We start from the raw sequence: 17,290 nt of genomic DNA, 5'->3' as shown, positions 1-17,290 counted from the left end.
GGAACCAGGGTTGCGTACCTCCTGTTCTCTGGAGATCCACAGGCTGGCCTGAACCCGGGACAAAGGCTGCCATCTCCCAGGAAGTACAGGTTCCCAGGGAAAGTGTCCTTACCCCTGAATCACCAGGAACATGTTGAGAGGACCTGAATAAAGAGGAGTCTTCCCCTCTTTTGCCCTTTTTTTTTTTTTGTGAATAGCAGTTTCTCTTAGCAGAAATTTTCCCAGGGGCACCTGGCTGGTCAGTCAGTAGAGCATGCTACTCTTTATCTTGAGGTCATGAGTTTGAGCCCTATGTGTGGCATAGCGTTTACTTTTAAAAAAGAATAAAGTAAAAAAAAAAAAAAAAAAAAAGAAGAGAAAACATATTCACCTGAAACTCTGGGTCTCTTCTCTCTTGGGTCACACAGGGAGATGTTTACCTCTAAGCTAACCAAGCCCCCATCTCTAGTCTCCCAGAATAGAAGAAGTGGTGAGGGGTGTGGACATGTTGGGACCATGCTCACCAGAACACCAGAGCTGTGGCCAAACCATGAGAGCACTCAGCAGTCCTCACACCGCATGGGGACCAAGGCTATAGACACTCCCAGAGCTTATAAATATGCAGCAGGTTTATAAGTGTGCACAGAACATGGGGCCTCTGCTGACCACAGGAAGAGGAGCTAGGGAGGAGCAGCCACAAGCCGGCAAGCATCCTGAGTGGGACCCTTTCACAGCCTTTTGGTGTCCTGAGCCCTTTGGCCCTCCTCACCCAGCCCTGGTGGCCTTCACCAATAAACTTTCCTGTCCCCAAATCCAGGACCCAGTGGTCTGGCACGGGTCCAAATGTTTCTCCTCTGTGTTAGAGGCCAGCCTTCAGGATATCCTTACCTCTGGGGTGACAGAGAGAGGCTGTCAGAGTAACCCCAGTGGGGAAGACCCAGAATTCATGCCTTGAGCATGGCCCTCACAGGCACTGCCTGTACCCTCTAGCCCAGTCCTTCCCATCAGTGTCCACTTTTCTCCCTGAACTGGATCTTCCTGAAACATACCTCCTGACAAAGAAGTGTCTAGGTCAGAGGCAGGGGGCTTACCCACCAAACTGTCACCCAAGCTCCCATGGCTATTGGACAAATGGTCTCTTCCACCTGGGCCATGGGCTTCCTCCTACCTGTGCATCACTTGCAGCCCCCTCCGCACACCTGGGCCAGCAGTTCTTCATTCTTCCCTGAGGCCCCAGCTTGGGCGCTCTTCCCATGGGGATTCATTTGCATCCCGGTGCCCACATTCACACAAATAAAAGTGGTCTGAGCACCAAGGCACCACTCCCATATTTCACAAGTGTGCCTGCCTTTGCCTGAATGTTCTTAGTCATGAGATGAGAGGTAAGAAAAACAACCTCCAAAGTATCATTATTCAGCTCTAAGATCTTCCTTTTCCCGATGCACCCTATGCTGGATTAGACAAGGTGACATCTCTTGCTAGTTTCCTCTTGCTGCTGTACCAAATTATTGCAAGCTCAGTGGTGTAAATCAGCACAAGTCAAGGTGCTGACCTGGCTACTTCTTCTGGAGGCTCAAGGAAAGTCTGTTTCCTTGCTTTTTCAAGCTGTTGGAGGCCACCTGCATCCCATGGCTGTGGCCCCTGCCTCCACCTTCAAAGCCAGCAGAGCAATGCCAGGTCTTTCTGTGTCCTGTTTCCATCCATCAGGTCTTCTTCTTGGCTCTGCCTCTCCTGCTTCCCTCTTTTCTTATAAGAAAGAACCATTGTGGTTATTTTGCCCCTCCCCCTGGAAAACCACCATAATGTCCCAGTCACATGATCCCTAGTTTGTAAGTCTCTTTATCATTGACATATTCACAGATTCTGAGGATGAGGATAGAAACATCTCTGAGAGGATCATTGTTCTGTATACCACACCCCTCAAGGTCAAATTCGACACTCCTTCGAAACAAACTGCTGATGGGCACCTGGACTTGGTCATCTGACTGTGGTCGCTTCCTGCAGTGATGGCCACCGCACCCTCACTGCCCTGAGTGTTGGAGACAGAGGCCAGTCCACACTCCCTGCAGCCCTCTCCACCTCTTCCTCATCAGTAATGTTCCTTGTTAAGAATGGAAGAGAGGGGTACAGCTAGAAGATGAAGGCTCCCAAACCCTGGGAAGGCCTGAGGGTCCTCAGCACCACGGACAGCGTCCCAGCCCTGCTCCCCCCACGACTTGAGCAGGGAGGAGCAATGAGGGACTGCTGGAGAGGCTGCCCATTTCTGTTCTACAGAAGAGAGTGCAGTGAGGCAGAAGTAGCATTCTCATGGGATAACCCGATTCTGCTCTCATCTCTCAATCCTAAACCCTTATCACATGTGTGGATGTTACTGTCTGGCACATCCATTCCAGCTCCCTGCATGGCTGATTGCTGCACCCAGAGGGTGTCCATAGGGAGGCTGGGAGTCTGCTCAAGCCTTTGAGGAATCTCCTGGCCCCTGAAGGTCAGGCAACTCACTCCCTTGCCTACAGTAAGGCAGGAATGTTTCCTGATTAACTTCTGACTCTTGGTACCTGACCTTGGAAACATACCCATCACCCGCCTCCAGCCCCCCTGAGTACAGCATCCTGTTTCCTGAGCTCCAGCTGAGCAACCCCCCTCCCCCAGGCAGCAGAGCTGAGCAGAACCCTGGGCTCTTCTCACAGCTCCTCCTGGCTGAGCCCTGTGCCTGGTGTCAGAGTCCTTTGCTCTCTGCCCGCCCTTCCCGGCAGAGCAAACGTTCCACCCAAGGGCTAGTGAAGCCTGAAGATCTCCCAGGGTAGAGGTCAACATCTGAGGGTTCCTGCATCTGCCCATGACCCTTCAAAGGGAGAGAAAAGACTAGGCCCCTCACAGCCACCCCATCTTCCTCTTTTGCATCCACATCCCACCCACAGAACCAACTCTGATGTTACGGACTCAGCCCTGCCCTTCTATGGGGCTCAGGTCAATTCTATCCACTCACAGTGTCTGACATAAGGGCCACCTGGGTGCTCTCCTCTTCATGATTTTTTTCTTTCTACTTTTAGTTGGGTTCACTTTGCTCTTATTTTCCTAGTTCTTGTGGTAGGACATGAGATTATTGATTTGAGATATTTCCTCTGTAAACATTTCAGAGTACAAATTCCAATCTCAACACACAGTACAACCTGCATCCCAGAAATGATGGAGATTTTTTAGTGTATTTAATTCTGTGTATTTTTAAAATTTCCTTTGAGTCTTCTCTTTTGACCCATAGTTTATTTACATATATGTAGCTTACTTTCAAAATATTTTGGAAATTTTTCTGTTGTCTTTCATTTATTGATTTCTAGTTTGATTACTATTTTTAGAGAACATACTCTGGTTCCATTTATTTTAAATTTAGTTAGGGGCAGGGCACCAGGGTGGCTAAGTCATTAAACATCTGCCTTAGTGGGTCCTGGGATTGAGCCTCCTCTGGGATTGAGCCCCCTCAAATCCTGAACCCCTGTTCAGTGGGGAGCCTGCTTCTCCCTCTCCCTCTGCTGCTCCCCCTGCTTGTGCTTTCTCACCTCTCTCTCTCAAATAAATAAAATCTTTTTAAAAAATTGATTAAGGGCACCTGGCTGACTAGGTCTGTGGAGCATATGACTCTTGATCTCAGGATCATGAGTTTGAGCCACCAGGTAGAAGTACAGTTTACTTCAAAACCAAGTAAATTTTGTTAGCTTTTAGATAGGACACCAAAGATAAGCAACAGAGAACGATGAATTGGATCTTTTCCTTTTAGCCATCTTTTAATAGCAGGTCAAGTAGCAACAAATTTTCATCTTCCTCCTTCATCAGAAATTTCCTTATTTCTCTTTTGCTTCTCAGGATCATTTTGTCAGAGACAGGATTTGTCCTCCACTAGAAAAACAGGCTACTTCTTTTTGGCCTCCATGCATCAGATACAAAACTTGTGTCTTAATATGCAATGAGTTGTTTCTCTGGCTGTTTTTAAAGATTTTTTTCTCATCTTTAGTTTTCAGAAGTTTGCCATGTGTTTTAGTGATGTGTATCATGTTTGGGGGTCAGCTTGTTGGACCATTGTTTCTTCAGACACTTTTTCAGTTCATACTTTTTTCCTTCTTCTGGTGTCCAGTGGCACCATTGTGAAATCCTTTCTGATTTAAGATTTATTTCTATATCAGAGAGAGAGAGAGAGAGAGAGAGAGAAATGCTCCTGAGTAGGGGGATGGGGCACAGGGAGAGAATCCTCAAGCAGATTTCCCACTGAGCAGGAAGTCCAATGCAGGGCTCAACCTCAGGACCCTGACCTCATGACCTGAGCCAAAAAAAAGAGACCACAAGCCAAGGAGAATCAGCACACTCCAGAGGCTGGAAAAGGCAGTGCCCCCACCCCTGGGCTGTGATGAGGAGAGAGGGCATTTGATGTCCAGACCCCCAGGCACGTGCGTCTCCTCCAAAGTCTTAAGAGATGCCTACTCCGTCATTCCTTGAACTGTTGAGGACAGAGAGCTCCTCTGAGGGAGCACATCCCTGGGTGGAATCAGGAATCTTCTGGACAGTGCCTGTCCTCTCCCCAGGCTCACCCTGCCCTGGGGTGGACTCAGGCAGTCTAGGACCCACAGGGACCAGGCCCGGGCTGACCAGTCCTCACCTCTGCCCAGGGCTCAGGGCCACCCACATCCTTTGGAGCCTGGTCAGCATCGCGGGTGCAGCCCCCGGCAGCGCCTCCAGGGGGCGACATAGGGACACGCAGACAACACCCAGGACACCAACCCTACTGCTGGCCTCAGCTAAAGAGAAGGAGCCTCAATTCCATCCCTTTCTCAAACAGCCCCTTTGGTCCCTCCGGGAGCCTGTTCTGTCCTGTCGCTCTGTCTAGGATGCTTCTAGGGTGACCCGTAAGGGGTCCCTGTGCCGCCCCACTTTTTACCTGGCACCAGCCAAGGTTGAGCCACAGTTCAGCCAAGAGACCCTGAGAGGGAGGGTCTCCTCAAAACCTTCCCTTGGGGACCAGATAGCCCCAGCCACCTGACCTCCCACCACCTCTTCACTTCCCAGGACACGCAGGAAGTCCTATTCACACCTGGGAAGTGAGCTCCTCAGACACCTGGTCCTCAGTCTCTGCCCTTGGAAGCAGAGGTCAAGCTGGTGATACCCAGGGATGGACACTCCCCTCACCAGTCATCACCCAGCCTGCCCCTGTCTCACCCCCAGAGTCCTCTCAGTGACCTTGCTGCCAGGAGGAAATCCATCCTCCCCAGAGCAGGTGAGATCACTGGGGAGACCCGGGCCCAGCTGGGCTTCTCTGTTACCAAGGGAAACGATCCCCTGGATCTGGGGACCCTGGGCTGTGTGTGTGGTGCCCACAGACTCAAGGCCAGGACACAGCACAGGCTACTGAGGGAAGGGACAAGGGTCACCGTCTCGGGAGCCGCGTCCCCCTCAGCCCGGCTCTTCAAAGCCTGCCCCCCGGGCCAGGAGGATCCGCGTCCCCTGGGAGCTGGTTAGATGCAGGCTCCGGGGTCCACACCACACCTGCCGAGTCAGATCTGCTTTTCCATAGGATCTGCGGACCCTCCCTCCGTGGGCGCAGAGCAGAGGCGGCCCCGGCGCCACGTCCCGGGGTCTCAGCCTGGCTGCGCATCTGCTAAAGCAGCCTGTCCAGGGGTCACCTGGGCCTCCGCAGTCTTGATGACGTTCCCCAGGTGATCCCCAGGCCCGGTGGGGGTGACGTCCCGGGACAGGCTCTGGAGGCGGCCGCGGGCTCCCGCTCTGCAGGGGGAAGCCCCAGGGCCAGGAGGGAGGGCTGTGGGGGCGCGGACCCTGCACCTCGCCCCCAGCTGCGGGGCGCGCCCCGGACCCGACGCCCCGGGCTCGTGCTCGGGCCAAGCAGGCCGTGTGCGCGCGCTCGCGTCTGCTGGGAAATCCCCGCTGAAGACCGGAGGCCTCAGCAGCTGCGGGGACCCCCACGGGGACAGAGGAAGGGAACCCCGGGACCTGCCGTCGGGGAGGGGGGCCGGCGAGCCCCCGCCCGGCCCGCGTGACCCGGCCCCGCCCCCAGAGGCGGCCCCGCGCGGAGGGGGAAGGACGCGGCGCTGTCGGGCGGACCGCGGGGCCCGAGCGTCTGCGCGGCGGCAGCTGCTCTCACCCCGGCCGGACGGAGCGGGCAGCGGGCACCATGGAGCCCCCCTCGGCCTCTCCCCGAGCAGGGCGCGGCCCCTGGCAGGAGCTCCTGCTGGCAGGTGAGGGGGCCGATCCCCTGGGAGGGGCGGGAGGACGGGGGAGCGGCGGCCTGGGGCCTGGGGCCTGGGCGGGGGGACGGGGCTCCGCGGGGGACGGGGCGGCGGGCGGGGCGGGGGAGCCGGCTCAGCGACGGGGCGGCCTCGGGATCTGCAAGTGGGGAGTGAGGGGCTGGGTCCCAAGGGCCTCCTCACCGGGGACTCACTTTTGCAACCTGACGGGAACCACACCCAGGGACCCTAAACCCTGGCCTTGCCACCACCCTGGGGTCCTGACCGATAAGCGCCAGACTCGGAGGGCCCTGGGGACGCTCAGCCCTGGTATTTGCAGCCGGGCCACCCCGGGGGACAGCACAGAGCAGACCAGTCCCTGCTCCCTGAGCTCACTTCTCTGGGAGGAAGACAGACCCGCAGAGACATCTAGAATGTCATGTCAGGTAATGACAACCCCAAGTAGGAAACAGAGCAGGGAAAAGTTAGAACGTGTGGACAGAGGGTCCTCAGAGGAGCCAGTCAGGGCAGGCCTCTACCAGGGACCCCCAGAGTGTGAGTGGGTATTTGGAGGCACTGACAGAGAGTCACAATTTAGGGAGAGCTTTGGAAACAGGAAATTAAGTTCAGAGGGCCTAAAATAACATGGTCATGCTGGTGACCATAAGCAGCAGGAGACACACACAGACACCCAGATACACATGCCCACTCACACACACACACTCCGAGGCTGGGGGATTAGGACCTGCTCCATGTCCAGGGCCCCAGCTCTCCATCCCAACACATAGGTCCAAACGCTGATCCATCCCCTCTCTTCCCAACTAGTCTCTTTTAACTTTCTGGAACCCGCCCACCACTGCCCAAGTCACTGTGGAATCCGTGCCTCCCAATGCTGCTGAAGGGAAGGACGTTCTTCTGTGGGTCCACAATCTGCCTGGGGATACAGGAGGCCTTACCTGGTTCAGAGGGGAAATTGTAGCACCTGCCCATCAAATTGTATTATATGTAGTAGACACACGAGTAATTACCCCGGGGCCTGCATACAGTGGCAGAGAGATAATATACCCCAGTGGATCCCTGCTGTTCCAGAACATCACCCTGAACGACACTGGATCCTACATCCTACAAATCATAAACAGAAAATTTGAAACTGCACTAGTACGTGGACAGCTCCGAGTATTCCGTGAGTAATTCCTCTCTCACCTCTGGTGTCGGGTGGGGGGAATTCTACTTCACACACACAGGATTCACAGGCCTGCACTGGGCCTCCATCCTTCTCTGCATTATGGCCCGTATAGGGATTCAAGCATTTCGTGGGGGACCCACACACTGGAGACGAACTTCCTGAGATACGAATTCCTTTCCTGGAATCCAGACTCTGTGATCATCTGACAAAAGACCCTGCAAGACTAGGTCAGGGCCAGGCCTGAGTGGCCCCTGGGATCCTTACCAGACTCCAGCCCAGAAAGCCCTGCCCAGACCACTGTCTTGGAGCAGCCCCTGATTTTGGTGACCTGAGGAGTCTGTACCAGGATGGGGTTGGGGCTCCTGAGCAGAGCTGACTGGGGGCAAGGAATTCCTAGCAGCCCGAGCTGGTCACCAGTCAGGGCTCAGTCTCAAGAGCCACATGAGGGGAGTGGCAGGGCCTGGGCCTTCACCTGAGGCTCAACATGGACAGCACACACCTAACAGGTCCCCAGTCCATTGGCCAACTGCTGTGGGGGACTTGGGGTCTCCAGAGGAAAGGCAGCTCCCCAGGGAACAACAGAGCAGTGAGATGATCCTGGCAGCTCCTCCTCCACCCAGATTCAGGCCCAGAGAGCCCTCTCCTGTGGGGTGAGCAGGAACAGAGGCCATTTGATTGACCAGCTGCTATGGACAAAATTTAGATGAGGTATTTCAGAATGTTTAAAGGTTAATTCTCAGGTCTGGCAAGTAGACATCATCTACCATTATTCCTATGCAATCAGGAGAGACTGAGGCGCAGAAAGAAACAGTCACTGAATCGGGGTCACGCAGACTGATGAGCAGCATATCAGTCACCCAAGTTCTCTCTGCAGACCCAGCCCCGTCGTCTCCTCCGTCAGTGGGAGGGATGCTGGTCTGGGCAGTGAGACCAAATGGAGGCTCACTCCAGTTTACACCAGAATGACCTGCCTCAGCAATCAGAGGGAGAATGCTCCTGCCCCCCACCCCAGGGGGCTCATCCTCACCTGCCTGGGCTGGACTTGAAATCAGATTATTTCCTGATGTGCTGCTGTGCCTCCCACTGGGGTGTAAGGGATGGGACTTGCCTTCCCCTCCCGACTCTGCACCTGAGACCAACACAGGGTCCACACGTAACAGACTCAGTTGCTTTTGCTTAGGAGGGAAGGAGCGGATGGTGGAGGATTCTCTCCCTGGAGGACAGGAAGCCCGTGGGGCCAGACCTCCTAGGATCCTGTACCCAGGACCCCTCTCTGAAGAGATGATGGATCATTCATCACTCACCACCCCTGCTTCCTGCTCATCCTCTGGCTCTTTGCTTAGTGGTTGGACTCGGCTCTGCCATGTAAGGGGTCACTGCCTCATGTCACTCGTTATCAAACAGCCAGGGGGTGCTACGTCTCCAGACTGCGGGGGTGCTGAGAAGTGAACTGACCTCTGGGCTTGTTCCTGGTGGACCTGGGTGTCATTTCTGCTCAGAACCCCATCTCCAGGGCAGGCTGTTATGTCTCTGATGAACCAGGAGAGGTCCAGGGCTGCCTGTGACTTTATCCTGTGTCTTCCTTGACTAAATGCTGCCCTATAACCCACATTTGAGAGGGCCTGTGCTTTCAGGCACACAGCAGGTGTTTACTTTTTCTGAGCGCTCAGATCCTCATGCGCTGAGATACACAGATGTCTTATTCTTTTAAGGACTAAGTTTGGCTGAGAGCTGAGAGAAGCCAACTCTGATTCAAGTTGCCTGTGGAAGGGGTGCCTGAGGCCTTCGTTGCTTAAGAGTGCTTTCAGGGCAGCCTGGGTGGCTCAGTGGTTTAGCGCCACCTTCAGCCCAGGGCATGATCCTGGAGACCCGGGATCAAGTCCCACGTCAGGCTCCCTGCATGGAGCCTGCTTCTCCCTCTGCCTGTGTCTGCCTCTCTCTGTGTGTGTGTCTCTCATGAATAAATAAAATCTTAAAAAAAAAAAAAGAGTCTGCTTTCAGCTCATGATGCCATGGTCCCGGGTTTGAGCCCTGGGTGGCACTCCTCACTAAGTGGGAAGCCTGCTTTTCCCTCTCCCCATGCTTGCTCTCTCTCTCTGTGTCTCTCTCTCAAATAAATACATAAAATCTTAAAAAAAAGAAAAACATTCCTGCAGAAGAATCACAGGTACCACACAGGGCAATGTTCTCTCTGTTGTCTGCACAGCGGAGTTACACAAACCCAGCATCACAAGCAACAACTCCAACCCCGTGGAGAATGTGGATTCTGTAGTGTTAATGTGTGAAGCTCAGACTCAGAGCACAAGCTGCCTGTGGTCAGTAAACAGTAAGAGCCTCCCGGACAGTCCCAGGCTGGAGCTGTCCCTGGACAACAGGACTCTCACTGTACATGGTGTCACAAGGAATGACACAGGACCCTATGAGTGTGAAACTCGGAACCCAGTGAGTGCTGATCGTAGTGACCCATTCACCCTGAATGTGCTCTGTTGAGTAACTTCCATTCCTACCTGGTCCAGGGTGCCAGCTCAAGTCCACACAGCCGGAGGCCAAGCCACGTCCATCCTTCTGGGGCCCACGTCCATGACCCTCAGCTGGACCTCCAGCCTGGCCACGGCTTCCTGTCTCCAACAAACTTGGGCAGGCCCAGCCTAACCAAGACTCAGAAGCAGTAGGCTGCTCCTCCCAGGGAGGGTCAACAGCCTGGGAGGGGAAACAGCTTCATGTCTCAGACCCAGGCTCAGTGAACACAGGGAGCTTCTGATTGGGACATTTGAAAACAAGGTTGGATCCAGCAGAGGGACACTATGGTCCTTATACAGACAGGGAGCTTCCCCTTCCCTGGGATTACATCACCTGTGGCTTTATTCTGTTTGCTCCAAATGGCCTGGACACACCCATCATTTCCCCCTCAGACTCCTCTTACCATCAAGGGGCAAACCTCAGTCTCTCCTGCCGCACAGCCTCTAACCCACCTGCACAGTATTCTTGGCTTATCAATGGGAGGCCCCAGCCATCCACACAGGAGCTCTTTATCCCCAACATCACTGCAAATGATAGCGGATCCTAAACCTGCCTTGTCTATAACAATGGCACCTGCCTCAATAAGACCACAGTCAAGGCTATCACAGTCTCTGGTAAGTGCATCCCTGGAGCATCTGCAGTGAGCACTGTGGTGAGGGTCTGTCTGCCTTTCAGAGAAGAGCCTAGAAGTTCTTTCCCATTTGCAACCAAAGCCCAAATCTGTCCTTGAACTCTTCTATTATATATCTGCAGGTGCTTCCTCCCCAAAGTCTCTGATGTCTCATGGCCCCTTGGGTCCAGCCTAGAATGTGGGGAGTGGAGTTCTCACCTCCAGGTAGCCCCATGCATAAAATGAGACTTGCAGTTGGGGGAAGAAAGCAGGGTCCTCAGATCAGGTTGCTTTTTGTTGTTGTTGAATTGCAGAAGCACTTTATATTTTCTGGGTATTAATCTCATTCCAGATATGATTTGCAAATATTTTCTAATCCTTGCATTGCCTCACTTTTACTTATTTATTATTTTTAGTGAACTTAATTGACAGACAATGTGACATTAGTTCATTAGTTTCAGGTGTACAACATAGTGATTGAACAACTCTATAGGTTCTGCTATATTCCACACAATGTAACTCCCATCTGTCACCGTGCAGCCCCATTAAAATACACGGATTGTATTTCCTATACTGTATATTTCATCCCTATATCCTGTTCATTCCATAACTAGTGCTATCACTCTGCTAATTGTGTTTTCATGCACAGAAGTTTTCCATGTTGATGCTATCCAATTCATCCGTTTTTTTGTTGTTGCTGTCTTTGCTTTGGGTGTCATATCTAACAAATCATTGGGAAATCCAGTTTCAATAAGTTTTGCTTTATGTTTTCTTCTAAGACTTTTATAGTTTGGACTCTAATGTTTAAATGTTTGATCATTTTAAGTTTATTTCTGTACATGGTGTAAGTCGGGTCCTACTTCATTCCTTTTCATGCATATCCAGTGTTCCTGACACCATTTGTTGAATAGATTTTTTTTCTCCATTGAATAGTCATGACAGTCTATTGAAAATCATTGGAGGGATGCCTGGGTGGCTCAGTAGTTGTCATCTGCCTTTGGCTCAGGTTGTGATCCTGGGGTCCTGGGATTGAGTCCCTGCAGGAAGCCTGCTTCTCTCTCTGCCTCTCTGTGTCTCTCATGAATAAATAAAATCTTAAAAAAAAAAAAAAGGAAGTAGGAGTCCTCCAACTTTGTTCTGGCCTGAGGGGGTAATGGTCTGGGCACACAGGAGCCCTACATTCAGCATCCCTAGGCCTCCCCACATGTTCTGCAATTGCAGCTGCAGCCTTGACCCTTTCACTCAGTCAAACCTTCACGCTTGATTACTTTCCTGAGTCCTCCAGACCTTTTCAGGACACTTTCTCCTAGGTATTGTCAGCCTGTGGGGCTTTGTCTCTGGGTCCAGGACAGACATGTTCCAAAGGCCTTTCCTTATCTCCTATTCTAGGCCCTTGCTCTCCTAACAGCAGAGGAGAGAGGCATTCTCTAACTGCTGCCTGAATGAGGATCCTCTTTATCCCCTGTTCCAGCACCAATGATGTGACCTCACCCTGCACCCCACATCAATAAGGATGATCTCTCATAGGGCCAGTATCTGGGATGATCTCAGGTACCTCTGGCGCCCAGCATCTACCCCCTGTGAGTATCTCTTCAGTCTGGGTGGGACTGGAAGCCCTAAAGTCCTCCCACGGTGTCCACTCTGCCAGTCACCCTCTCTGGAGCCTCTGACCCTTTCTCTGGGCTTCAGCACAGGAGACCTCCACTGGTCATATTCCCTGACCTGTGGAATCTAGATCATAGACCAGCACCTGGGCCTCACTGGGCCATAAAATAGCCAGTGGGTCTCTTCCTGGGAGGTGATCATTCTTCCCTGGTTCTCTGAGAGCTAAAGACGTGTCCCTGACTGGGAAGGTGGGGCCAAGATTCCTCACAGCCCTGGGTACTAACTTCTGTCTCTGCTCCCAGGCCATGGTCCAGCCAACAGTTCCACATCCCCAGTAATCCCCCCCTCTCCCACTGTTTCCACAAGAGTCCAAGCTGTGCAGGGCCACCATCCAATTCAGCAGCACAGCATGCTCCCTGCTTTCCCCAGACTAGCCAGGACAAGACAGTCCTCATTTTGGCCAGGAGTGGACCTGCTTCAGAGGCAGGACCACACCCCACCATGCACTGAGTATTCCCTGCTCCCCTGAGTTGGCCAAAGGTGAACCCTGGAGTCCACTCAGGGACAGAGCGGGCACTGGGAGCATCATCCAGGGGTCCTGGGGTAACAGGAATGAGGCAGGGAGTGCAGTGGAGAATGGTCTGGGACAGGGGCATGGGTCAATAGGCTTGGAGAAGGCTCTTCAAGAGGCAGATCTGCTCACTCCTGTAGAGAAATGACCCTCCTTCTCTGCTACCAACACCCATTCTCTTCTGTTTAGGACTCCCTGCCCAGCCCCATGATAGAGGTTCCTATCTAGCAGGTAAGTATGGGCAATGAATGTTCTGGTTCTGAAGCCATAGAGGGCAAAAGATCTGCCCCCAGCCTGCCCCTTGCTGTGCTCTCAGGTTAAGAAAGAGCAGAACAGGGATGCCTGGGTGGCTCAGCAGTTGAGTGTCTGCCTTTGGCTTAGGGCATGATCCCCGGGTACAGAGATCGAGTCCCACATCAGGCTCCCTGGGAGGAGCCTGATTCTCCCTCTGCCTGTGTCTCTGCCTCTCTGTGTGTTTCTCATGAATAAATAAATAAGTAAAAATCTTAGAAAGAAAGAAAGAGCAGAACAAAGGGGAACATAGGGTAGTAAGAGAGAGAAGGGTCCTGGGGCAGAAACCTGACACACATCCAGGATCCCATAGAACAGCCAGGTGGGCCTAGAACCTCCAGTCACTGAGATATGTTCTCAGAAGGTTACAGGAACTCAGAAGCCTCTTCCTGTTTTATAAGAATTACAACACCCGGACACAAACATTTGTTGCCAGATCAACCACAAAGCAGAAGTGGCTTCTTAGTTTCACCCTAGAACCCTCCTTTTCAGGACTCTCCTGAGACCCCAAACTCTAAGTGGAGTCAGGAGCCGCCGCCTGAGCCTCAGAATCAGCGCTAAGCCTTAAGGATACTCATGTTCATCATCATCCTTCACTACAAACTGCTGATGGGCACGTGGGCTTGGTCATCTGACTGTGGAGTCACTTCCTGCAGTGATGGCCACAGCATCCTCACTGCCCTGAGTGATGGAGACAGGGGCCAGTCCACACTCCCTGCAGCCCTCTCCACCTCTTCCTCGTCAGTAATGCTCCTTGTTAAGAATGGAAGAAAGGGGGAAAAATTAAAAATAAAAAAAAAAGAATGAAAGAAAGGGGATACAGCTAGAAGATCAAGGCGCCAAGCCCTGGGAAAACCTGGGGTTCCTCAGCACCACGGACAGCGTCCCAGCCCTGCTCCTCCCACGACTTGAGCAGGGAGGAGCAATGAGGGACTGCTGGAGAGGCTGCCCATTTCTGTTCTACAGAAGAGAGTGCAGTGAGGCAGAAGTAGCATTCTCATGGGACAACCCGATTCTGCTCTCATCTCTCAATCCTAAACCCTTATCACATGTGTGGATGTTACTTGCTGGCACATCCATTCCAGCTCCCTGCTTGGCTGATGGCTGCACCCAGGGGGTGTCCGTGGGGAGGCCAGGAGTCTGCTCAAGCCTTTGAGGAACCTCCTGGCCCCTGAGGGTCAGGCCACTCACTCCCTTGCCTACAGTAAGGCAGGAATGTTTCATGATGAACTACTGACCCTTGACGCCTGACCTTGGAAACACACCCATCACCCAGCCCCCCTGAGCACAGTATCCTGTTTCCCAAGCCCTAGCTGAGCTCCCCAGGCAGCAGGGCTGAGCAGAACCCTGGGCTCTTTTCACAGCTCCTCCTAGATGAGCCCTGTGTCCCGGTGTCAGAGTCCTTTGCCCTCTGCCCGCCCTTCCCGGCAGAGCAAATGTTCCACCCAAGGGCAAATGGAGCCTGAAGATCTCCCAGGGTAGACAGCAACATATGAGGCTTTCTGCATCTGCCTGTGACCCCTCAGAGGGAGAGAAAAGACTAGGCCCCTCACAGCCACCCCATCTTCCTCTTTCGCATCTACATCCCACCCACAGAACCAATTCTGGTTCTACAGACCCAGCCCTGTCCTTCTATAGGGCTCAGGTTCATTCTGTCCACTCAGTGTCTGACATGAGGGTCACCTGGGTGCTCTTCTCTTTATGATTTCTTTCTTTATGCTTTCAGTTGGGTTCACTTTGCTCTTATTTTCCTTGTTCTTGCAGTAGGACATGAGATTATTGATTTGAGATATTTCCTCTTTTGTAATGTAAGCATTTCAGGGTATAAATTCCCCTCTCAGCACAGCATAAGCTGCATCCCACAAATGGTGAAATTCTAGTTTTAGTATATTTAATTCTGTATATTTTAAAATTGTCCTCAGAGACTTCCTTTTTGACCCATCATTTATTTACATATATGTAGCTTACTTTCAAAATGTTTTAGAGATTTTTCTGTTGTCTTTCTTTTAGTTGATTACTGTTTTCAGAGAATATACTCTGGTTTCATTTATTTTAATTTTGGTTAGGGGCAGAGCACTGGGTGGCTAAGTCCATTAAGTGTCTGCCTTCGTGGGGTCATGATCCCAGGGTTAGGATCCAGCCCCCACTGGGATTGAGATCCCCTGGGATCAAGCCCCCCATCTGACCCCCTGCTCAGCAGGGAGCCTGCTTCTCTCTCTTCCTCTGCTACTCTCCCTGCTTCTGCTCTCTCACCCTCTCTCTCAAATAAATAAAATCTTTTAAAAATAAATTTGGTTGGGGCATCTGACTCCTTCTGTGTGTGTTGCATGTGACTCTTGATCTCAGGATCTTGAGTTTGAGCCCCACATTGAGGGTAGAGTTTATTTCAAAACCAAGTAAATTTCATTAGCTTTTAGGTAGGATGCCAAACATAAACAACAGAGAACAATGAACTGGACATCTTTTCCTTTGGCTATTTTTTAGTAGCAGGTCAGCTGGCAACAAATTTTCATATTCTTCCTTCATCAGAAAATTTCCTTATTTCTCCTTTATTCCTGAGGATCATTTTGCCAGTGACAGGATTTGTCCTCCACTCGAAAACAGGCCACTTCTTTCTGGCTTCCATGCAGTCAGATACAAAACCTACCGTCACTTGAATCAGTGTTCCTTAACATGCAATGGGTTGTTTCTCTGGCTGTTTTTCAAGATTTTCTTTTGTCTTTAGTTTTAAGAAGTTTGTTATGTGTCTTGCGATCCTTATGTTCGGGGTTCACTCAGTTTGTTGGATCATTATTTCTTCAGACACTTTTTTCAGTCCATTCTTTTTCTTTCTTCTAGTTTCTAGTGGTACCAATTTGAGATTCTTTCTTTTTTTTTCAGATTTATATATTTGAGAGAGAGATTACTTCTGGAAAGGGGGAGTGGCAGAGGGAGAGGGAAGGAGAGAATCCTCAAGCAGACTCCCTACTGAGCAGGGAGCACACCCAGGGCAGGGCTTGACCTCAGGACCCTGACATCATGACCCCAGCCCAAATCAAGAGACCACAAGTGAAGGAGAATCAGCAGACTCCAGAAACTGGAAAAGGCAAGAAAATAGATCCATCCCTAGAACCTCCAGAAAGAAATGTGGCCCACCAATATCTTTATTTTAGCCAGTATTGGACTTGTGACCTTCCAAAATGTAAGATAACAAATGTCTGTCGCTTTTGAGCTGTGGTGGTGGTGGTTGGTAGTGGTGGTTTGTTACAGCAGTAGTAGGAAGCTAATATAGACATCACAGTAGATTATATTATTTAATTAATTCAAATTGGTGAGCTTGAGTACTGTGGATATATAGGAGGAAATCCTGGTTCTGATGAGTTACAGGCGAAGTAGTTAGGATTAAGTATTAGGATGTATGTAACTTTCATATGATTCATCAAAAAATTACATATATATGTGTATATATATAATGAAAATGTATGCATCCACCAGCATATATTTACATCCGTACAGCTAGAATACAAGTGCCGCATTGGTAAATAAGCATGAAATGTATATGGGAGTTCCCTCTAATAGTCTTGCAACTTTTCTCTAGGTTTGATTTTTTGTAATTGGGGGGTAGGGCCTCATGTTTTAGAAGTACACACACACACACACACACACACACACACACACACACAAAAGAAGAAGTACACACAAAATATTTCCCAACAATATTCTATGATTTCTAATGTTGAATCCAGTGGGTGGAGGAGTAGAAGGGAGACAGATACAGCAAACTTTACCAGAAATTGATACTTTGGAGCTGGAGTTAGGTTCAGGATACCATTCTGTCTGGAATTATGAACTAGAGTCCATTTGTACATATTTGTATACAAACTCTCTTTGCATATCTTTGCAATTTTCCATATGAAAAGCTTTTAAGGCAAGAGAAACAAATTTCCAGCTGAGAAGTTTTATTAGTGAGTTCCACAGAACTTTCAAGACATGTCATCTCAAAATCATACAAATTCATCCATAGAACAGAGAGGGACTATCCCCCAACTCATTCCAAGGTTGGTTTACACTTTCAATTGAAATAAGACCAACAACAAAAGTACAAAAAAAGGAAACTATCAGGCCAGTCATCTTCATGAACAGAGGGGCAAAATTGCTGAACAAGGCATTCTCAAACCAAATCCAACAGAACATAGAATAAGACAGCAGACTAGGACTAAGTTCAGTTTGTCCCGGGAAAGCAAAGGTGATTGAACATCAGAAGTGTATAAATGGGGGCCACCTGATGGCTCAGTCAGATAAGCAGCTGGCTCTTGGTTTCGGTT

General features: G+C 50.9%; 1 protein-coding gene across 1 annotated transcript; it reads left to right on the top strand.

Annotated features, from left to right (window-relative positions):
- Positions 1–5,664: 5,664 nt before the first annotated feature.
- LOC144311477 (cell adhesion molecule CEACAM8-like) lies at positions 5,665–11,578 on the top strand. Its single transcript, XM_077894105.1, has 4 exons — positions 5,665–5,678; positions 6,035–6,215; positions 7,029–7,386; positions 9,596–11,578. The coding sequence occupies exons 1-4, from the start codon at positions 5,665–5,667 to the stop codon at positions 9,877–9,879; spliced, it is 837 nt and encodes a 278-aa protein (XP_077750231.1). The 3' UTR covers positions 9,880–11,578.
- The last annotated feature ends 5,712 nt before the right edge of the window (positions 11,579–17,290 follow it).

This window comes from Canis aureus, chromosome 1 (assembly GCF_053574225.1).
Source record: "Canis aureus isolate CA01 chromosome 1, VMU_Caureus_v.1.0, whole genome shotgun sequence".
In the NCBI taxonomy this organism is placed as follows: Eukaryota; Metazoa; Chordata; class Mammalia; order Carnivora; family Canidae; genus Canis; species Canis aureus.
Note: the sequence above shows the minus strand (reverse complement) of the source record. Positions and strands in the feature narration are given on the sequence as shown.

Bases quoted from the DNA above. Each gene is read 5' to 3' on its own strand.
- LOC144311477 (XM_077894105.1), top strand. The intron at 6,216-7,028 runs GTGAGGGGGCCG...CTTCCCAACTAG, and splicing joins GCAGGAGCTCCTGCTGGCAG to TCTCTTTTAACTTTCTGGAA. The intron at 7,387-9,595 runs GTGAGTAATTCC...TTGTCTGCACAG, and splicing joins TGGACAGCTCCGAGTATTCC to CGGAGTTACACAAACCCAGC.